Here is a 24,683-nt window from a genome sequence, read left to right on the forward strand (position 1 = left end):
TACATAGATATGTAGTTATTGTTATGGAGTACTATCTTGTCATCGCCTGAAATAATGAAATGGAGTAATGGACACGTTTGTAGATTAGTCGGTTGCTAGGTATTGTAGGTTAGGTAGGTAATGTACCAATTCACTCGTCAGATCACTCTCTGCGCCTGCGCCAGTTTGCTGTATGTGCAGTACTTCGTTATCCTCTCCACCACGAAAAGCACTGAAATCGCACTGGGCCCAGTAACACTGGTACTGAAGCATACTGTATCTGACCCAATTCGACTGGGACCGGATCGAAACTTTGAATGATTTCACAGACATTCCCGATTGTCTGGCAAAAACCTATAATACAACAAAAGTTGATAAGCATTTAGTTATCTACAAATTCCAATAGAATACATTTCAACAACAAATTGATTTTGATAAAAAATAAAGGCCATATCGATCTTTGAAATGTTAATACATATATATTTTTGACATCGTAATATTCTAGTTGGCGTTAAGACGAATTCAACAACTTACTATATTATATATATTATTAAACCACGAAATGACGCTAAAATCATTTTTATTACAAAAATTTCCAGCGTATTGTGCGATGTTTGTTTTCATGTCTTCAGCACCCGAGCTCCGACTACTTTGATGCCATGTCGCTATATTTTGATTACTTTCTTTGAATGCGCAAATCGACCAAAAGTGTTCCAATCGGAACACTTCGGACCGAGGTACTCAAAAGGGTAAGTTATGAACAATGAAAAAAACACATTGAAAGGTCAAAAAATTGTTGTATACCGGGTGGATTGAATCAACTTTCAATTATATCGGTAGTCTGCTTCATTATTTTTTCCCGGTTCGTGACAACAATTCGAGGATCGCAACGATGCAGCGCGTAATCCGACTGCAAATTGTATATGCACATACAGAGTGTTCCAAAAGTAACTCAAAATCGGGAAATGACGGATTCTTAAGGTCATTTCAAGTAACTTTTTCCTTAACTTTTCCTTTACTTACGAGTTATTAACGAAAAACACTGACCAATGAGAGGCAAGCTCGGCTGGCACGAGGCTGGTCGAGCCAGTAAGTGGAACTGGGCTTCGTCCATTCGTTGGCTCGGCCGCCTCGCGTCAGACGAGCTCGCCTCTCATTGGTCAGTGTTTTTCGTTAAAAACTCGTAAATAAAGGAAAAGTTAAGGAAAAAGTTACTTGAAATGACCTTAGGAACCCGTCATTTCCCGATGTTTAGTAACTTTTGGGACACCCTGTATAACTTTAATTCGATACACTTTCGCGTGATGTTTGAGACGGCGAAGATATTCTACGTGGACAGAATACGCGTGGAACACTGTATACGTAGAATAAGGGGAAGCATTGAATGTGTGATCACTTGACAAGTAATCGCAAGATGTTACTTCTAACGTTAGCTTTCGCCAGCATTTCGGTTCGTTTAGCAAGCGTCTCCACGAAACACTTGTCCACGTGCGACGCGCGACAGACTGGCGTTTTAGAGCCCCCATTTTGCAGAGCCAATTTCTCAGTAAATGGTTAACAGCAAAATTTTAACCGAAATTGATTCAGAGAATTAAGAAATAACAATCAATCATAAGACACAGTAGCGTGAATAATTATAGACTCAGAGTAACTTTTACACTTTCAGTGATATTTAAACAAAAACTTAACGATATATCATATTTGTATATTTCTATTGTCTATTATTTCTAATACAGAAATATACAAATATGTTTTTTCTTGAAATATCCGTAGAAAATGTAAAAATTACTTTGAGTTTATAATTATTCACAAGCAGAGTCATTCTGTATATTTAAAAAAAAAACTTAACAAAATATTATATTTGTATGTTTCTATTTTCTATTATTTCTAATATAGAAATATACAAATATAATATTTTGTTAAATTTTCGTTTAAGTATCAGTAACAATGTAAAAGTTACTTTTAGTAATTACCAGATTTCAAAATCTTGTGAATTTGTTGATTTGTTTAGCCCTCGCGACCATACAATTGTTGATGTTCATAACCATTTTCTGTTTTCTATTTGCCAATGTTGCAAAATATATTTTTGAGGATATTTCATGCACTGAACCTTACTAGTCTTGCTATTGTTTCCTGTGTAACAGCAATTTATTTAATGTGCCTATTTGGCAAAAATTGAGTAATAAGGCGAGTTTTTACAATTCATTGTGTCAAAAAGAACAGGAACCGCAGTTCGACGGTTAATGCGTGTCAAGCGAAGATTGTAATTCGATCAAATGCCGTTATTGTTTTGCTCGATCGTATTTGTATTTAGTAAACACATATATTGTATATCGCGACAAGAAGGCAGATATTGGTCGCTATTGGCCGAAGACTATGATGAAGATCGCCATCGGCCAATAGCGGCAGTGGGGCAGCTAATAAGAGAGGAATATGTAAACACGAAGGTGCCTTCTTGTCGTGTGAGGTTTATACGTATCCTACATTCTACAGTTCAATTAATGAGTACCCAAACTTATCGAAACTTTGAGACGTAAACCGTGGCGTTTTTCCTTATAACCATAGGATTTTCCTGTGATCTCACCCAATATATCATATTGCCATTTATTTTGCACTTGTACAAGAACTTTCATGTAGCACACTCAACGGTTTACGTATTTTTCAACAATCTCCTATAGACTATCGTTGTAACCACAGACGAGGAAAAGAAGATATGCATCGACACTCCCAAAAATTATCAGATTTACAGCAATTACATATTAGGTCCCAAGCATTACGTCGAAAAACATCGTTCTCCGGCAACGAAGACGTGAGTAACGTATCAAACATGTAATCATTTTCTCAGTCACATTCTCGCTCATAGTTCTATTAAGGTTATGTATGAAGCGGTACAGTAAATTCTCCCTAGAAGTCCATGATACGGTCTTCCTAGGATTGTCCCTGTGCTATTCCTACGCCTATGCTAAGGTCCGCCGGAATCGGTCAAGCGTATGATGTGGCACACGATGCGGCCTGGAATGACAACTCATAATGCAATAACATAAAATTTTAACATTTTAAAACTGAATTTTTGTAACATATTACTGATAGTTTTCTGAATAAAATGAGACCAAACATTATATAGTTTGAATAGATATTTCTGATTTATGAAACAAAATCAATCATGACGTACTTAAATAAATAAAATAAGAAATTAAAAATAAACACGTATTATGTCGCCTAACTGTTCAAAAATAGCAAATCAAAGGTGATAGAGATAAGGAAGCAGTAAAGAAGAGAAAACAAGGTAAGCATGACATTTTAAAAAATCAAATAAATGTTCAAGTAATGTTCAAGTTTTAACAAATTAATCACTTTATTACGAATTTAAAAACTACTTATGTAAAAACTATAGAGTGTCAAGTTAACAATAACTGAAATATTTACGATTTAATCGTACAGCAAAATATGTCGAAAATGTTCATTCTCGTTACCTTGACACTCCATGATTTTCAAAAAATTAGTCATTTTATCACTTGCATGGAGAATGAATAAGTAAATAATCGCATAACACGAAAAAACTAATCTTTCGAATGACGTATGAGATATAATTGTTAGGCAATTATTATACGGAAAATTTATATTGAAATTAAAATCGCACGAATTTATGTACCGATCTAATAGACGTACTAAATCCTGGTTTTGGAACAAGTAATAATGGTAATAGTGCAAGACGCTTTTTCAAAAATGCAGTTATGACATCATCGCTTACAGGTAGTATTCACAAAGATTTTATTCATCGTTTTGCTATTATTCTCCGAACATTATCTTCCGGATATGCGATTAATATTAATGCTTTTCGTGAATATTCTCTGGATACGGTCGTAAAATTCATCAATATGTATTCATGATTTTATATGATATCGAGTATAACACAAAATCCTAATTCATGAAGCAAACATCATACAACATGCTCTACTTCCCATAAAGATCTTGTCGGAGGAGGTCCAAGAGTACAGAAACAAAACTATAAAAAGATACAGAGAATTGCACACACGGAAAATATCTAGAGAAAAACGATAGAAGATTTATTGCATACACTGTTATTTTCCTCGGATCCCATGATATCAATTTCATGAAAACGATGATTCTGCCATTTTACAGAATTCAGATTCAAATTAGGAGACCATACCACAAGTATGTAAATATAAGTATATAAATAAATAAAAATATAAGTGCATAAATTTTATATATGTTTGTAAGACAATAAGCATATAAACATAAAAAAATATAGTTTCTTCGATGACAAATATTAATCTATACGGTTTCAAATGAATGACAAATGTATATAAAAGACAACGAATGCCAAGCGGATCATTTTTGCATCACGATATCAGGGATTTTGATGATACTAAAATATGTTTGGGCCTATATGTAATTGGGGGAAGGGGTTTACGTTGCCGCTTTTCTAATTCCGAAATTGTTCATGAGTTACAAGTCCTCAAAGATTCCAGTTTTTGCTGATTTTTACGAAATCTGCCTTCACGTTTGAATTTACATCTCCGAAAGATTAAAGATACAAAGTTGCGATTTTTCTTTCTGGTAATCTTGAACGATATACGTACCCGACAAAATTTTGTTTAAAAAAATAAAAATACTTTATTTCTTACAAGCAATAGAAATATTTTGTTTTGTAAATTTGGAAAGACATTTAATATTATAAAAGTGGCACTGTCTCGTTTAATTTTAACCCATATCCTTTAGTACCTCCATTAGTGGTGGAAATCTCACCAGCATCGAGTCCATGGTAGCCAGAAGAATAAGCTAGATTTCAAATCGAAGGAGTGGGAGTCGAACACGTGACGCATCGTGCCGAGACTCCATGCACGGCAGATGCATAACGGATGTACGGTAAATATAACGGATATATGTCTGACAAAATTAAATAAAATGAAGACTTCGAAGAATTCACCCAGCCTATAAAAATATGGACACGTTTTTGATTGAGAAATCGTTTATACGATATTTAATTCGACACAAATATAAGAATTTACCTAATGCCTAATGGACAAATAGTAAAGTATTGAGGAGGTAAAAAAAATTATGTTTTAGATTACAGTACTACATACAGTAAGAATACTGTTCATATAATACAATGGAACGTTCCACATGATGATAATGTACATCCGTTATGCCCCCACTCCGTGTAATCTACCACCACTCCTCCGATTTCTAGCTTATTCTTCTGGCTACCACAGTCTTGAGCAATCAGTGCGAGATCATAAATTCAAGTAGCATCTCCAGTTCCTGGAAGGAGCTGTTCTAGAAGGAAAGGATCTGCATAGGCCAATGGTTTTCGTCAGCGACTTCTCTGAACCGATGAGCACACCACCCAGACAGGATTAGTGAGAGCACGCGGCTGTTTCGGCGCCAAGTTACAGAAAATCGATGGATCACTTATGCCGTGAACAGTTCGAGAGAGAGTCTTATTTCGATTTTAGGAAATATTAAATACGTGGCCCCTGTCTGCTTATCGTATTCTCACATATGTAAGACCTGCGTTTCATAGCAGCATAGTCGAGCACAGTAATGCCCACTTCAATAAATTGTAAAAATCTGTTACGCTTAAATTCATACGATGCATCCCCACTCTTCTTCTACCACGAACTGTGCCGAGCTCAGGCAGCTCAGATAAGATTTTCCTATCCGATTGTAAGTGAACAAGGACGGACAATAAACGTACAAACTTGAAACAGCTATCGCGAGAACATAATAATGTAACAATTTCTGTCTCGTGAAAATGAGACCAAACTCGGCGCAAACCTGACTAGCTTTATGAACTTAATTATCCGCACATATGAGTTTATTTACATGGAATCCATAAAAATAGTCTGGTTTACGTCGTATTTGGACTGACTTTAATTCGAAAAATCTTAGATGTCCGTTGATGCTGCAATTATAAAGGTAAGGTGATAACTACTGAAAATGAAATAACCTTTGTAACGTTTATTTGTTAAATAGAAGTATATTATTAAATAAAATTAATTATTAATAAAATTATTAATTAATAAAAGTATAACCGTTTATTTGTTGCTGATCGCGATTGACCGTTTAAATGTCAAGCCTTGGCTATTGATGCTCGACGGGCTTCGTCTGTCCAGTTCTCGCTTGCTATATCCATTCTCTTACTTTGTCGAGCTGCGCTCGAGTCAATTCTTGGTAGGCAAACGAGGGGTTCAAAACAGTTATGATATCGGTTTCGGTTCCTGAAACAGTTATGAAGAACCGAGATGTTCTCATAACTGTTATAACGCATATCGGTTTCTGTTTCGATTCTTCAAAATTGTTATTATGTTGGTTCTATAACTGTTATTTTTAGGTTCTAATACTAATTCATGTAATAAATACATTGTACAGTAAATCCTCCCTAATTGACGCTCAGCTTGTATACAAAAATGGACAATTTGGGGAAGAGGAAACACGATTATTCGAGCCTTGTGGCTCGTTTTTGTAGTTACCGACTGCCAACGACTATAAATACGAGCCGTAAGGCTCGAATAATCGTACCTCCTCTTCCCAAATTGTCCATTTTTGTGTACAAGCTGAGAATCAATTACGGAGAATTTACTGTATTTCCTTTGAAGACTCAAAGAATGGATTCTGAAACACTTTATATTATTGACAAGCTGTGACTATGGCCTATGTACTGTTTTGTCTATCGCACAGGAATTTAAGGCTGTACAACCCTCTTACACTACATTAAATTTTGCCAATACATGGACGTATAACCGAAATTCAGAACCGACAAATAACAGTTACAGAACCGATATAATATCGGTTCTCAATAACCAAAACCGAAACCGATATAAGACAGAACCGATATACCTCGTAACTGTTATGAAACTTTTTCAGTTCTCCATAACTGTTTCAGTCAGAACCGATATATGTATAACAGTTTGAAACAGTTAGTTTCGCAACCTTTTCAATCCCTGAGGCAAACTCTTCCCTATTACGCGAGAATTTCACTTCTCCCTCACAAACCGATCAAATTTAAGCGAGCATCACTGTATCACGGCACGAATGGTTTCTTGCTTCTCTTACAAACGTGACAAATAACGTTTCATACGTTTCTGCGTTTATCTTTTTTGCGAGAAGTTATGATACTTATTATTTCGCGACTGGGCCAAGCAGCGTGAATTTTTAGGGTGCATTTTAGGCATGATGATTTTGTTGACTGTTGAGTTCGAGTCAAAAACTAACTAGCCCGAGCAGCTACAAACAATGTCACACTTTAATATAAGACGAAAGCCTTGTACATATTCCTGTAACCTTACATTTTTTACTTAGATCAAGATACAATCGGTCAAAAAGGTCTTCTTACATCTCTTGAAACGCGATAGCTTTTTTTAAAACTGCATTAAATGGCTTGAATTTTCATTTATATGATATAAATCAAAGATGTAAAAAATCTCAGTTTTGTTATGATTTTGACCAAAAACTGTAAGAAATCTGCATCTTACAGATCAGGCATCTCTCGACGCCTGTATCTCGACTCTGGGTTAACCGATTACGATTCAATTTTCAGCACGTATATAACTTACCGAGATCTGCGAAATTTTTTTAAATTTTTGTTATAGACTCAGATAAAAAAGTTAAAAAAACGATTTTTTTGGTCATTCCAAGTAATAATAAAATGAAAAAAGAAGCGTTTTAAAAACGTTAGTGCGTTTTTGACTGACTTTAATTGTGAACGATCCGGAAAGTGTTAATTTTTACGATGGAATACTATTCCAAATGCATGATCGGAGAACAGTTTTGAATTATTTATTATAGAATCAGGTGAGAAACGGATTTTAATGGAACAGATTATTCGTTATTTGCTATACAGTTCTTTTCTAGATTGATTAATTATTTTACAATTATACGGCCTTGATCGTGGGATAGTCGCGACAGGGGCATAGGTCGCAATCGCATGACGATTGCATTCGGACGCCTTCCCTGCGAAATGCAACTATTTTATAAAAATCGTGTCTCTCGACGTTGAGCACATATCTTCTCGTTCACGTGGAAATTCTGAGCGTTCAACTATAGTGTTGATAAATCCGTATTAAAAAACAAGTGAAATCCATTTTTTACGCCACGTGGAAACACGGGCAGCCATTCGTGTTATAAACGTGTGAAGCGTGCGATCTTAAAAAGAATTCTGTACAACAACGATGCAAATTCGAATTTTGCTCTTTATCATAGACAGGTGAAATGTCACGAATCCCTTAACAAAGCCCGACCATACTAGAAAATTCCAATCGGAGCATGTATAATTTTGTCATGTGGAAAATAATCACGGCACAACGTGTATGCATTGTATACATTGCACATATACATATAATCGAAATTGTTTTGTTGCAGTGTATAGCCAATCGAAGACAGCTCAACTTTTGTTTAAAACATTTTTTGTCAGATTATCGTTTGAAAAATCGTGAAAAGTATTACGTGAGTCACCCTGTATACGATGTGAAGAGAGTGCTCCGAATGTTTGGTGTCAGTTGTCAACATTTCTCGAGATGACCACGTTCGTTATCTGTACTTTTATATGCTATGTTATATTAAATTCATTTAGAAAAACTTTTCATTTTATCCGAAAAATCTTCTCATTATGTTAAATTTCAAATGTTCCGATATGCTTCACAAGTACATACTGTTTCATAACACTGAGCACGTCCGAGCCTGACTTGTCACGACGCTTATCCACCGCTTATTTCGGCGTTTTCTTCTCCGAAATAGGGATCGTGTGTTTTACTGCAATTGATTATCCGGATAGTACAAGATATGTACTTTGACACGACCGCGACACGTATGCGACACGCCGATGGTCGTTACTCACACGTAAAAGACAAGAAGCACTGGCAAAATGCCCGTAAAACGCTCTTCCATGCTTCGGCGGAGAACACGCAGCGTGTAAAACGATCCGCATAATCCCGGCCTTATGCATTACCTAAACATTTCCCCTGCTTTCTTTTATTTCAACGAACTAGCTCGTACCGTAACAAGCTCCTTTATTTATGATCTCTGATCTCACGAAGCCACGCAACTGTTCCGAGTTTTCGCGTTTTACGTTATTTAAGGGGGTCGTTATTTAATAATAATAATAAATTATAGGTCTTTATTAGTTCGTGGCTTCGATAGGACTGAACGTAAGTGAAAACACTACGTGGGGGCGACGTCCGCGGTGCCCCACGCGTCATCAATTCCCTGGCAACTCGGGTTGGGGAAGTCAACAATCCCCTCCATTACTCCACTTCAGTTTGTTGACTAGTCCGGGGAAGTGTGGACGCGAGGGACGCTCCTATGTTGCAAGGAAATAGTCATAGGTTACTCTGGATGCAACACGTTGTTACCATGAGAACATCATGTTTGTATTGTTCTTTCATTTTTATTTGCAATGTAATTCTTTTTAACGAGATCAAGACAAAAAAATCAAACCATTATTAGAAATTTTTAAATCTAGTTTCTTAAAAAGCTAAAGTTTTGATTCCATTATGAAAATCACAGATCAAATTTTATTTAAAAAATGCAATATCTTTAGTTCAATAATGATGTTTTCAAATATACGTAAAATTGTCGTAAGGGCGCAGTAACCGGGGCGGGGGCCTCAGTGATCGACACCCTTATCCTAAATACCGATTATTCGATTGATCGATAACATCTATAGGATATCGTTACTTGCACTACGATTTCTTTCACATGTGCTGTTATTAGCACTTCCTTAGTCGGTAATAATTTCGCTGATAAAAAGAGACAATTTTTGTTTCATGTATGTCTCCAGGTACTTTCAATCCTAGATTTCAATAACAAAAGAATCAAATTTTGTTTCGATTTAGAAGAAATGAATAACGTTCATATACACAATATCGCACAATAGTAGATGATGTATGAAATCTTCGTCGCTTGTTGCTATAGTCCAAGCGGTTAAGATGAACGGAAGCTCCAAAGATGATCGAAGTAAAGTAACATGTGATGAATTTATTTAGTCAAATGTTTCTACCTCTATTTGTATTTATTACAGGCAACATATTTATTTTAGCTATAGTCTGCTTCTTTTCTAAGCAATTTAATTTTCGTGCGCATCTACTAATTCAGCCGAGTCGAAACTTAACACTCGATACCTAAAGGTTCTTTGCTAGTCGAATAGAGTTCAAGAAGGTCTCAGGATCTTAGACTATACTCCGTTCATCGAGAACTGGCACAAAATATAAACAGCTGCACACGAACGACACATAATCAGACCTGGGCGGAATCACAATTTTCGGGCCCTTCTATATGACGAAATAGGAAGTTAATTTTCTAAACAATATTCAATATTCAATATCCAATATTAATGCAATATTGTAAGATAAATAATGTTATTAACTAAAATACGTAACGAGATAAATTAAAAAGCAAAGTCAGTTGTAAAAAAATGTATTTTATTAACCTATTACGACCATATCGAGAAATAAGAAACCTCCAGTCGAGTCAATGCAACGTTTACTTTAAGATTTTTGTCCGCCTGGCCTTGCATGCAAGTAGGGCAGCCAGAAAATTCGTCTCATGGCTTCCCAAAATCGTCTATCAAATGTATCCTTTCCATTTCTCGCTTTTTTTGGTTACCCTGCATACAAGGACCTTCGGTGAGTGGCCTCTAAAATTCGTTCCTGAGCATTGTCGCCTAATAGCTACTCACCCGCAACCACAGTACCGATTACATGAACGTTTTGTTTACATTGTGTGCCAGTTTTCGATGAACATACTGTCCGTTGCACAGAAGAAATCCGCTGAGAAAAGTAAAGGACCGATCCCCACCAACCCATCCTTTTTATCGCCCTCGCCGAAGTAGGATAACGCGTCTCCATTTCTATTAGCCGCAAGTTAGCCGTAATACTGAATTTCCACGAAATGAGGGACTCGAGTTCGGCCGATTAAAAACAAACACCGTTTCCTAACTCCAGTTACCGTCTGGCTGCCCCATGGTCGCCATTTTCGGCTAGGAGCACATCAGACACGTGTGGCTGTACTTTGTGTATGTGTGTTTTATTTACGCGACCGCGGGCGAACGAGACGCGCGACGGGAGGCAGCAGGCGTAGAATAATCGAGACAAAGTGAAACATACGCAACAATTGCAAGATGCAAGAGTGTTGACTTATCCCTAAAGCATTAACTTTAGAGTCTTCTGTAGAACACATGATTATTTGTAATTACTAACTACTAATTAGCATCTTGATTAACTTCTCGTTGCATTATGCAGCAAACATACTGTACTATACACATATTTTTTACATTTATGTTGTATCATATGATTTTTTCAAGCAGTTATCATATACGTCTTAAATATGAGTTCAATATTTATAAAGTATAAGTGAAAATAATCATCCGGTATTACTCTCATGTTCGCAGGCTTGCAATGTATTATTCGAGTATAGGAATTTTATGGATTTCTTACGCCTACCTTAACGTATAACGTTAAGAACCTGAAGGTAATATTGGGAAACGGGAAAATGAAACACTACGCCTAAACTAAATGAGGCAAAGGGGAATTGATCGCCCACTCCACCTAGCCTCTTCCTTTTTTTTTTTGATTCCAGACTTTTGATTATTATTGGCTAAGTTACGCGCTGAATAAGAGACGTGAGTGATCAGGTGGAGCGGGCGACTGATTCCTCTTGCTCGTCGCGTCGATTAGCATAGAATAGTGGGGACTACGGGAGTGCAGGTCAGGCGGAGCGAGTGGAATACCTCCCCTCTCTGCCGAAGTAACGGACTTCTTCTGAGCAACGGACAATAAATAAACTTCTTTATTTGTACATAAACACAAGATTGTTCCATCAGAGTGGATTATTGGATCCGATGCCGATCCGAATCCAAACCTCTTCCAACTCATGGCTACCGCTTCCAAATCTCTTGAACTCTCACCCCCCTCCCTTAGCATTCCACGCGCTTTTTCCACAGTTCCTGCCGAGTTGCTGCTTCCTAGCTCACATCATCTGAGCAGTATAAACTCTCTAGTATAAGAAGGAAGAACTCGAAGTATAATGACAAGCAACTTTTCGTTTTCTAGTAGAGATTTAATTGCAATAGCAATCGCATTACACGAGGAGAATAAGATTACAAAAACGAAAAGAGGAAGGAATTAGAGCGTCCATCCAATTTGGAGAAATCGAAAATCGCAAGGAGAACTTGTCTTGTATAAACAATTAATCGATCACAGTTCAAAATTTTTATGAATACTTTCGAATGTTCAAAGAGATTCATTCAACATTTAATTGAATAAAATTAAACCGATAATTACGAAAGAAAACGTTGTAAAAAAGTCAATATCAATTTCTAAAGTGACGGATTTTTGTTTAATTCTAATATTATTTCATTCTCGTTGAATCCAACAAATATACTCGTCTCGGAAACTATATTAACATCTTTTCAAACGGAATAAGTGTTTAGATTGCTGTCGACTGATCTGAGCCTATAACGACAATTTAAACAACGCGTTTTGTAGATCTCGATACCTTATATACATGCTGAAAATTTCATCGAAATTGCTTGTGTGACGCATAACCCATTGAAATAAATAAAAATTATCCGTTTTCGATTGAAATTCGTGAAAACCCCGCTGCTTTCACGAACTTTAAATTCATAACAATCTGAATCGATTTCGATGAAATTTTCAACGTCTATAAAAGACCGAAATCTACAAAACACGTTGTTTAAATTCTCGTTATAGGCGCACATAAAAAGAAGCTCGAGAAACGTGAGTTTTTAAATATTAATCTCAATTTTAAAAACGTTGTTCCTTATGAAGTGGTGTTAACGTACATTCCGTCGCGAGTGTGTCTAATAAGTATCGATATTGCTTCTTGCGCGTTCCTTATACGTTCTCGAGATTCGTAACTGACAATAGTCGCAGAGTTCTGCGAGTTTTTCAAATACACGTGCATCACCCGTTCGTAGGTTGCAGACAGGTTTCTTCATCTTTCCAATTGAAACGTCGACGGCTCTAGGTTCACTGGTCTGTTTTCGATTCCTATATTCTGAACCCTTCCAATTCTTTTAGAGAAGACGTATCGAGGACCTCCGCACTCGTGTAACGGTCCAGACATCTTGGTCGCGCATACTCTGCGCGCATACTCGACGCGGTGCCCGGAATCGCGTTCTAATCTGTACTTGCTGCTAGAACGTCTCAGGGAGTCAAGGAGTGCCGCTCGCGAGTCAAGCGGGCCCAAACTTGTTAATAGACAACTAGGGGATAGTTCGGTTCTGTGTACACATGCTCCAGCTGCCGAAGGACATTCCTAATCTAAAAATGTTCCAACTTCACGATCTATAGTGAGTAACGCTAATATTCGGGCACCTTTTCAAACACGATTACTTTTCTAAATTGGATCAAGTGGGTTGAATTTTTCTTTGAAAATGTTAAACTTAGCCGTTCACTAGACGAAGAGAAAAATATTCATGCAAAAATTGCAATTGGTTGGGTTGACAGAAAAAAAAGAACGTGTTTGAAAAAAAATGAACGAAATCAGTTATCGTTATTATGGAATACAAATAACTTTAGATTTAGAAAATTGGAGCTCTTCACGATTTTCGATAATTTTAACAGTTTCCACCAATAACTGTAAGAAACCTGAAGATATTTTGTACATCTTTAAATGCACCAAGCTCGTAACAACGTTAACCGATTTCGATGAAATTTTCAACATGCATGTAACTTACCGAGATCTAGAAAACATTTTTTAAATTTTCATTATAGACTCAAAAAAAAAGTTAAAGAACAAGTTTCTCAGTCATTGTCTAGTACACTAATCCCACTATCATCTAAACAAAATTCAAGTCGTTCAATCCAGTTTTGAAAAAGCTATTGCGTTTTAAAGGGTAGCGAATATTAATGTCACTGTAAACGTCAAAATATTTCGGTCTTCAATTTTTTTTTCGAACTACCAGGAAGATTATTAAGGACGAAAAACAAGTGGAAAAAAAACATTATTATTTAATTTTCTTTGTCAGTTTAACCAGTTGCAATTGTTGCAAAAATTCATTCACTTGTTGTCTAGTAAATTAGTCAGTCTACCACTGCAAGAAAATACATTTTCATTCAATTTCATTCATTTCAATTTACACACTCGTGTGCACGTATACGTATACATAGTGAATCGGATTAATATTCTGATATCCTTTAAAACAGAATAACTTTTTTAAAAGTGATCGAAATGGGACGTATTTCTTTGAGATTTGTTAGAGCGACTAGTTTACTGGCCTATGTCTGCTACTTTTTTTTATAAATTGCAATAGTTGAAATGAAAAAAATAAAGAAAACCCGCGGTTTTTAACTTTTTTATCTAAGCTTATGACGAAAATTTAAATGATGCGTTCTGTAGCTCTCTGTAACTTGCATGCTGCAAAATTTTATCGAAATCGGTCGACGTTATTGCCAGTTACAAACGATGAACAATATAGCGTAAAACTGTTAGAAATCAGTAGATTTCAAATCAGTATCCATATAAGTTATCGAGATTTACAAAACGCATTTTGTGAAATTTTCGTTACTGGCCCACATAAAAAGATAAAAAATTTTATTTTTTGTTGTTATTTTAAGAAATAGCAAAGTTAAAAAAAGTTAGTCATCGTACAGTAAAAAAGTTTCTCTAATGTCTTGAAAAAATTCAAATCATTTCGCCCAAGTAAAAAACGGTTCTTCTATTTTAAATGATGTCCGAATATTAATACGATTCACTGTACGTACACAAATACGCACGATTGTATATGCACATGCACTGGAAGAATATAAATGTGCTGCAGATTTCTCTGAAGGTGGGGTGTGATTCGAAACTGCTGCGAACAGTCTGCGTCCTAACTGCCCCTGAGTTATTCGACGAAGCATTATAATATTATCACGTTTTTCATACGACGAACGTTGGCTGTTTACGATTTTGTACGTCCAATGTACACAGAAGGAGATTGAACTGTTTAACGGTCACACATTACGGGCAGCTACATATGTAGGATATTTCTTAGATACGGATAATTATTTTTTAATATCGATAAATAACTGCATAACCCAGGTTCGTAGGGTTCGTTTTCTGAAATGAAAGTATTGTGTTTTGAAAAATAAATCGAATGCATCAGGAGGTAGTGGTAACAATAATATGTTAGTCACCAGTAGACTGCGGATTTTATGCATTTATAAGAAAAATTATTAAACGAAATAACAAATAATGAAGACATGAGAAAAATTAAATAATATTCTACCACACTCCTCACTTCATTGGATTCACCAAAAAAGGAAATATAATCTCATTTACCTTCTGTTCGTTGTAATTAATCTAGACAATTTGTATTCTGCACAATGATCCGCAGTCTAGTAATCAGTTTCTGGTTTCATTTATTTCAGTCAAATCGCTCCTTTTATTTATTAGAAATCAAATATATTCATGCGAGTATTTTTGCAGATTTGACATGCACACTACATATGTACGCACTTCCTCCCTCCTGTTCGGATTACTGTAGTCGTCTCTCCTTACCGATTTCAACGTCGCCAAAATCCACGTTGCCGATTTTTACGTCGCCGATTTCTATGTCACAGGTTTCTACAATGCCGATTTCGACATCACTGACGTTTACGTTGCCGATATTAACTTTGACGGTTTCGACGTCGCCGAGACGCACGTCGCAGATCGACACTTTGCCGACATCTATATCACCAATTTTTAAGTTTGTGGTTTCTATGTCGCTCGTTTTCACATCGCTGAGTTTCACATTGCCGATTTTTATGCTACCAAACTTTGCGTTGCCGAGTTCTACTCGGCCGACTCGTAGGTTGTGGAGTGTTATGTCGCTCAAATTCATCCTCCTGAATGGCTCAACGTATTCCATATTGATATTCTGATTCATGCGGATATTCTGATCCACGCTGATATTCTGATCCACGCTGATATTCTGATCCACGCTGATATTCTGATCCACGTTGATATTCTGATCCACGCTGATATTCTGATCCATGCTGATATTCTGATCCATGCTGATATTCTGTAGAAAACAGAACCACTCAGTCCGTGAGGTCGACACGCAGCAAGATATTACATCGGACATACCCGTTCTTCCTCAAGTCCTGGTCTTGATTCGCTCGCTCTATTACTTCTGTTTGCCTTCCTCGCGGATCGAACAGCCCTTGCTTTGTCAAATTTTGAATTTTCGGGAGTTTGTATACACTCGCGTTTATTTGTCGTCTTCGTAAATAGTCACGGTCGCGGTCAACAGTAAATTTGTGTTCCAACACCTTCGAAATAGTCGCGATGTGTACATACAGTAGTTAACGACATTATTCAAACACTAATGTAATTTTGACTTCTACACCATATATTTAAATAAATATACGTTAAAGGGGAAACATCCTTTTTGTGGCATATTAGAGTATATAAATTGTGCAAATTACAGAATACTTTCGCTTTAGTAAGAAGCGTCTTACATAATTAAAGAAATATGAAAAACAATCGAATTTTCACGACACATATGTATTCGAAAACCTTATAAAATTAAGTTGAAAAGTTATAAAAATAAATTTTTATCATATTTTAATTACTGATTTAAATACCTCTATTCTTGTTCGTGAACAATATGTTTCAAGATATTTGATATTTTAAAAATTATTATTTATTTATGATTGATTTCTTTACAGTATATATTTTTTTGTTGCAACTTGTATGACTCAATGTATAAGACACGTATAAATATAATTTATTATCAATTGAGATAATAGATAGTTAATGTATTTAAATATTGATGTAATATGGGAAAAATCAATCAAAAATACAGTCCAAGTTTACAAATTTCTTCAAATTTTCTTTCTACAAATTAAAATAACAAATTATATTTGCACATGTCTTATACATGACTGTCCATCCCCATAAAGTAAATTCGGTCATGAAACTTCCAACAAAAACATATATACTATAAAGAAATTATAAAATCGTGTAAAATAGATATAAAACGCCATTGATCACAAATAAATAATAATTTTTAAAATATCAAACTTTTTAAAACATATTGTTAAACAATACAGGTATAAAACTAATAATACAGATTTTTTTTAAATTTAATTTTACAACTTTTCAACATAATTTACTTGACCTTGGCATAACCTTCGAGTCCAAATATGAAAACGAAATATGAAATTATTGTCTGTTGGTATCTCAAGGTTTGGAGACGAACGCACTAAAACAATACAATAAAAAGAAAGTACTTTCATAAAAATCAACTCATGGTGGGCCATGAGTACTCCAAAAAGATGACTTTTAAAAAGACTACTTTTTGTATCGTATTACCAGATTACCAGTCATCTCTGGGGTAGGATGATGGGTCTCGGTAGGAAAAGTGGGAGAAGCGAGCGGGCACATATAAGCGCGATACGGAAGAGTAAGGCGGGGTTCCAAAAAGTTCGGAATCTTATTATTATTATATTTATTTTCTCAAGAGATACGGTTGTTGGAACGGTGTGGTGCGGTAACGTCCGTATAAGGGTCGAAACACACTTGCATACCAGGCTCGGTCGTGCTCCAAGGCCGAAATATTCTTTAATTTGGTTTACATTAGTGTTCCCACTATCCGCGCCTTCGATAGTTCAACTATCCTTCCTAGTTCAACTGCTATTTCGACAATTTTCACAAAAATAAAAATGTTCAATCATCAATGCCTAGAGAATATATTCTAGTTTGAAGCACTTTTTGAATTTTTGCTCTAGATAATCCCGTTTGGCAGGAATCCTGCACACCGTCAAGCCATTTTAGAAAAAGGAATTCAGAGCGATGCCGTTTAAAACCTAAATAAACAGCATTTAAAACAAAATTAACACTGTTTTTTATTGTTCATAGCATTGTAAAATACGCCATAACTTAAGTCAATCAAATGTTTACTTTTTTTCTGCTGTTGTTTTAAAATGTAAGTCATTTTTGACCGCGTCAAAGTGATTTAACCCCTTAATGCTTGTAACAGAGAGTGACTGAACGTATGAGCAGATGTATGTGTTGTAATATAACATATAATTATAATTCTTGTAATCACGAACATTTTTCTGTGTGTGTGTTTTTTAAGCAAAAGTACCATGTATTTAACTTCAGGAAATTTCAAATATGGAATTGCTGGAGCTAAGTTTGTAACAATTGAAAATAATTACTTGTTTTATTTAATTTTATACAAAATATGAAATTACGACCAATGAATTTAATTAATGAAATGATTAATAAAATACCAGCTGCACTAAGTGTGAGGCATAGCAAAAGAACTATTCAAAAATGGCTAAAAGAGGGATGGCACTGTTCGACTACTTAGTGGGGAAAGCAGGATATATGTATAATATAATGTATGAAGAAAAGATAGATAGCTGGAAACGAAGAGTGTTAGTAAAAGAATGCCTAAAGGAAAAAATAGGTGGTTGTGATACTAAGAACACAAGGAAAGGGCGGAATGTCTAAACAGAAATGGTTACAGTCAAGAAAGTATAGAGATAGAAAAATGAAAAAAAAAAGAATATTACAGAAATATTTGAAAATATGAAAGAGAAGAAATCAGAGGTAGTGGCGATATAAGAAACTAAGGGAGTCTAGATATACAAATGGACAATTTGGGAATATAGGAGATACGATTATTCGAGCCTATATTATTCGCGACTTATTTTTATAGTTGTTGACAAGAGGTAACTATAAAAACGAGCTGCAAGACTCGAATAATTGTATCTCCTCTTCCCAAATTGTCTATTTTTGTGCGCAATCTGAGCGCAAATTAGGGAGAAATTACTGTAATGTAAAATACAAATACACAGAAAATGTCCCAGCATCGATGATACAACCAAGAAGGTTGAAAAAACAAATCGAGACTAAAGAATACAATTTTTTCAGTTAAGGCGCCGTTGTCACAAAAATCGACTTTGAATATTCAGGATTTCCAACGATTTTTGCATTAATAAAGTAAGTTTCTAACTGAATTACGTGTCATATTATCATTTAAATCTGTAGACAGAAATTAGTAACACAATACATCACAATGCTACTAATATTAGAACTATGTATTTATATTCCTTTTAAAACGGAATAACTTTTTTCAGAACTGAGTTAAACGAATTGAATTTTTGTTTAGATGATAGAAGGACCAGTCTACTAGACCATAACTAGAATGCTTTCTCTTTTTAATTTTGCTATTGCTTGAGGTGACAAAAAAAAAATTTTTAAAACTCATTTTTGAATATTCAAAGTTGATTTTCTCAACAAATGAAAAAATTGTATTGCGTATTTTTTATTTTTATTTTTTCGTGTAGAATCACTACCATCTCGGTTGTACCACCGTTACTTGGACACTCTGTATAAAAGAGATAGTGAAGAAAACGGCAGTACACCTACAAGAAGAAGACAGGTGCACAATGTCTGATGGCAAAAGCGAGGTGCAGTAAATATGGAAGGGAGGAACATGTATTGGAGGAAGAATGAGGATGGAAGATGCAGGGTTTAATAACGGGATAGAGGATTCTTGAAACACCTTAGAAGATTGCAAACGGGTGGAGAGGACAGATCTGAGTGTAGAAACACTACTGCAGGGTGACAGGGAAGACAAAGCTGTAGAAACTAGGTAGAACAAATTAAGATAGGGTAGCTTAGAGTAGATTAGGATAAGATGTGTGGTTGGAGGAGTGGTTGTGCAAGAAGGAGTGGTATGAGGGTAGGTTAACGAACATTTAGAAATGTAAACCGAGTTCGTTTCTATATATAGGTCGCAAGGTCGAAATAAAATAAATGTAAAATACGAGCTCCATTAATTTACAGTGTACTAGGATACTATAGGATACAAAGATACAAATGTACAGTGACACAAGGATACTAGGATACTAGAAACATCATGATTGAAACGTTTTATTTCACGGATCAACGCTTTGAAATCACAACATTGTACCCCGACTTTTGTTACTAAATAAAAATTCATGAAAAACGTGGAGAACGTCATATCCATATGTTTGAAGTTTCCTATTACTATGAGCCAGGTTAGGTTTGCGGCACACAGTCGACCGATAAAACCGCATGAAGCATGCTTAGCTTGGGTTTCATTTCGCGGCACAGGTTGGTAAACATGCACACTGGCCCCACGTGAATCATGAGATCACAAAGGCGTGAAAGTCCCGGAGAGACAATGCATGTAACGAACAGCGACTTCTCAACAAGCTGAGTTTCACAGCAAGAGGTATTGCATCAAAGGGATTTGAAACCGGCCTACGGTCAGTGTGGATCGCGTTACCGTTACCGATTCTATTACGCGTTATATTAAACACCGGAAAAAGAAAAGTTTTGACATACCGATCGTATCGCGCGGTCAACAATAACGCGTCCTTAGTCAGTGGTCATTGACGTTTCTTTAACGACTGCGACGAGCGGTAGCGATAACGTGGATGCTTCACTAATGCTTTCCGCGTCAACTTTTGGCTTCAATGTAATCATACTTTTATTTATTCAAAATATACATCTTAATATTTTCGGATAAATATTGAATTTTTAATATCATAACTGTTCTTTACCCTCCAATATGATTCAAAACAGATACGGTTCGTTGTGTGTTCATCTGTGAAAACAGTTCTTTAACACTCGAACAGGGAATTTTCGGACAAGAAAGAAGTATTTTTATTCGACGAATATCGAATAAAAATAATTTCATTCGACGAATATCGAATAAAAATAATTTCATTCGACGAATATCGAATAAATAATTTCATTCGACGAGAATTTATCCGACGAATAAATATACTCTTTTTATTCGTAACGTCGAATAAAATTTTCATTTCTTATCTGTATCTTTATTCAAAGGCTTCCAACAACTTTTGCCAGCTCGAATAAACGCGTTGCCGAACTTCGACCATCAAAGATCCAGCGATTGACCAAAAGCATACAGATCAATCAAGCATTATTGACAATTTCAATTTTTATATTTTTAATACGAATAGATTGTAGAGATTATCCTGATGAAAATGAGTCCAAACTCGACACCATTCGGACTAGCTTCAACAATATTACAATTTTTATCATAACATTACGTATCAATAAAAAATGCTCGATTACACTCGAGTTTCGGCTCATCTTAAATGCTCCACAATTCATTCGTAATACTATTATAAAAGTACATTACAAAATTTAAATGTTGGAATTTTCATTCGTTTTTTATAGTTCATAGCATTGTAAAATAAGTTATAAAAACTTATATCAATCAAATGTTTACTTCTCTTTTTCTGTTGCTTTAAAATATAAGTAATTTTTAAATCAAGTAAATAAAATAATAAAATATAAATAATTTTTAAATCAAAGTGATCTAACCTCTTTCATTTGTGCTTTCGAATAAAGATAGAGATAAAAGATGAAAATTTTATTCGATGCTACGAATAAATGTGCTTCGAATAAAAATAAAAGTATCTTTATTCGTTAGATAAATTCTCATCGAATGAAATTATTTATTGAATATTCGTCGAATAAAAATACCTTTTTCATTCGACTATTCGAATAACGATAAAGTATCTTTCATTCAAACCGTTGTTTAAATAATTTTCCACCTAAATAATGCCCAATTCGGCAGATAACTAGGTAATATTTCGGCATAAAACATTTTTCTTGTAAATGTAATAGTTTTTGCATAATCGTAGGCCATAGATAAATTTCTATTTTCAACCCCGGTCTTCCCTATTCATATATGTAACCATACATGCCTACGCGCACGCACATGCAGAGTGATATACATTTTTGTAGTTTGAATTCCATCTAATCCACAGTATGGGTATATTAAAGACGACCAGATGGAAAGAGGACTCCCACTGAGTAAATGACGGGAGTGTAAATAGCGGCATCGAATCGAAGGCGGCTGGTATGGACATTGACCCATTTGTGTGCTTAAAGAGAACTCTAACCCTAGCACGGCCAGTGTCAACAACTGGCTAAAGTCGAAGTCTTCGTTGCTTCGCATCGTTCGAGTGAGAAGAATACTGTTGGAAAGAACATTCTGTATCGGTGAGCCCTCTAGAAGCTTCAAGTTTTATGGCATAAACCATGAGTGAGAAGAGAGGGCTCCACGAGTGGCTTTCGGTATATTAGCGTTAAAAATGGTCACGTGTGAATTGATCACGTTTTGAAGGTTATGTTTAAGAGAAACCGGTACGGTCACGTGCGTTAGTAATTAAGAGACATTTATATTAATAACAATAAACTATACATATTATAATTACTATGGCAATGGTCGTTATTTCTACAAATACGATCGATCTTCCCCCGTCGATCTTCCGTTAACACGTTCCGCGTCCAGCCGTTTTTGCTCGACTTTTCATTCAGGTCATTTGATATTTTCACTAAAGATTGATGCATAACATAGTATGTAATTATTAATTATTGTATAAATCAGGATTAAACAAACTTATTTGCTTTGCTCTAGACTGTGTTTTTCATACTGCCTCATTCTTTTGATGGACATATATATTCTTCTTGAACTTATTCCAAAATATATTTGTTTAGAATATAAAATGGTACATGTGACCTAAATGAAACGTTTGACGTGTACCATTGGTAATACACGTGGCACGAAACGAGTTAACATACGATAAATCGTGTGTACATTCTGAAATCGGAGATGTACACTAGCGTTGAGCACATCTAACAGATTGCCTCGCAAAATCTGATCTATATTCACTATCTTTCTCTATTGCACCTTCAATTGTCTCCGCCTTTTTTTGGATGGTGAAGCACCTCGTTGTCGGATGCAGACTGCTAACTCTCATTCTATCCTTCGAATATTCTCCCATTAAATATTCAAATACATAGTTTTGGGTACCCTCATAAATAAGTGAATAAGAAACTATTGTAGCGGACCCGTAAAGTGGAGGGAAGGGATTTTCAGACGCAGAAATTGTAACCTACCCATGTGGGTGCCGTATACAGCGAAGTCTCAAGGACCCGTTGTAAAAGTCACAGGAGACGACTTTCTCCGAAATTGTTTTATGAGAGGTAATTCTTCCTTCGTTTTCAATTCAGAAACTCGTCGACTGGGATGACCGTACATCCCTGACCAGTGGAGTCGAGTCGAGTTCCTCGGAAAGCGTTGAACAGTCAACTTTCTTTCGTTGGGAATTATTATCGTTGCTATTTCGTTATTGCCATTTTCTTTCGTTACCGTTGCTATCATTTTCTCGTTGTTATATCGTTAATTAGTTTATGGTTATTGTTGTTTTGCTAATATATCTATTATTTATTATACCTTGCATGCGCACTTTTAGACACTACATACAGTGGCCTACGTTCGTACACCTTTTAAAACATAATAACTTTTTAAAGACTGGACTAAGTGATTTGAATTTTTTTTAACGATAGAGGGACTATAGTATACTAGACAATGACCGAAATGTTCTTTTTTTAATTTTGCTATTATTTGGAATGCGCTTGGAATGTATTCTCGGTTAACCGATTCCGATCAAATTTTCAGCACGCATATAAGTTACCGATATTTACGAGAAGCAATTTTTTAATTTTCGTTACAAGCTCGGATAAAAAAGTTAAAAAACGAGAGTTCTTTATTTTTTTCTGTCATTTCAAATAATAGCAAAATTTAAAAACGACATTTTGATCATTGTCTAGTATACTAGTCCCTCTATTATCTAAAAAAAATTCAAGTCATTTAGTCCAGTTTCAAAAAAATTATTGCGTTTTAAAGGGCGTATGAACACTTTTGTGGGCCACTGTATTTATTATTCACGCACGCCTTTATCCCTATATTATTTTTCTGAATAAAAAGTTGCTCATTCTCAACATGTAAAATTATTACAGCCAGAGTTACAATTGTGCTTCGGTTTGCTTTCGAAGGCCATTGTTAAAGGACCGCTACAAATTCTTCCCGATCGCGTGAACTTTTTGTTTATCTCTTCTTCCTCGTCTTTTTGAACAGACTATAGATGCGAGCGATTGCCTCTAATCCGATTCGTGGAGCGCGAAGTCTGCATGACAAATGTAAGATTGTAGGATGGTGCAAGTACCCATTTTATTTAATATAAAAAGGGTATTCGGATGAGGTAAAATCGGCATGTCAAACAATCGATACGCAAATAGCCTCGGCCGTGGCAAAGGGCGTCGTTCATCTTGCGAATTAAATCGCAGTAAAGATGATCGAATCCTGCAGAGGGAGAGGGGTATTAAAAACGATGAAAGAGACAACGCGGAAGGATCTTTGGATCGGAGACTGAAAACGCTGAAACGAAAGGTTCAGGCAAACATACGGCCCCGGGAATTATAAACTGTTATGGGGTAAGCGCAGGCCGATGCTTCTAACCTGCAGCATCTTTCCTCCACTTTTACGCTGTGCCGACAAAAGGATCATACCTGGATGCGATGCTTCCATCGCCAGACATAGAGAGTAGAGGCCTATCGCTCAACCAGAACTGAGTAAAATAGTATTTTAGATGGTAAATAGTAAATAGACATTTTATTTTTGATCATGCACGTATTTTTGAAAATAAAATGTTTTATTTGTTCGGAAGAATGTAAATATTTTACTCGTTATAACAAATTTTTAAGATAATATTTCAAATAGTATTTTATTTGAAAAACACCGAAAATATTTGTGCCATAGTTCGAAATATTTTATTTATTTAATTTATTATCAACAAATAAAATGATCTTATATTATTAAATCATAATGCAAA

General features: G+C 35.5%; 2 protein-coding genes across 9 annotated transcripts in view; both read right to left on the minus strand.

Annotated features, from left to right (window-relative positions):
• Positions 1-24,683, minus strand: part of Galphaq (G protein alpha q subunit) — a 146,870-nt gene that overhangs the window by 71,644 nt on the left and 50,543 nt on the right. The window lies entirely within an intron of this gene.
• Positions 13,954-16,233, minus strand: LOC143259811 (uncharacterized). Its single transcript, XM_076523469.1, has 3 exons — positions 16,075-16,233; positions 15,505-16,009; positions 13,954-15,063 (listed from the first exon to the last, which is right to left on the minus strand). The coding sequence occupies exons 2-3, from the start codon at positions 15,998-16,000 to the stop codon at positions 14,975-14,977; spliced, it is 585 nt and encodes a 194-aa protein (XP_076379584.1). The 5' UTR covers positions 16,001-16,009; positions 16,075-16,233; the 3' UTR covers positions 13,954-14,974.

This window comes from Megalopta genalis, chromosome 7, assembly GCF_051020955.1.
Source record: "Megalopta genalis isolate 19385.01 chromosome 7, iyMegGena1_principal, whole genome shotgun sequence".
Lineage (NCBI taxonomy): Eukaryota > Metazoa > Arthropoda > Insecta > Hymenoptera > Halictidae > Megalopta > Megalopta genalis.

What these genes read in the sequence shown, in the direction of transcription:
- LOC143259811 (XM_076523469.1), bottom strand. Translation starts at nt 16,000, where the DNA reads ATGGATCAGAATATCAGCATGGATCAGAATATCAGCGTGGATCAGAAT. An exon ending in TTTTGGCGACGTTGAAATCG is followed by an intron (nt 15,064 to 15,504) that starts GTAAGGAGAGAC and finishes CTTTCATTTCAG; the next exon opens with AAAACGAACCCTACGAACCT.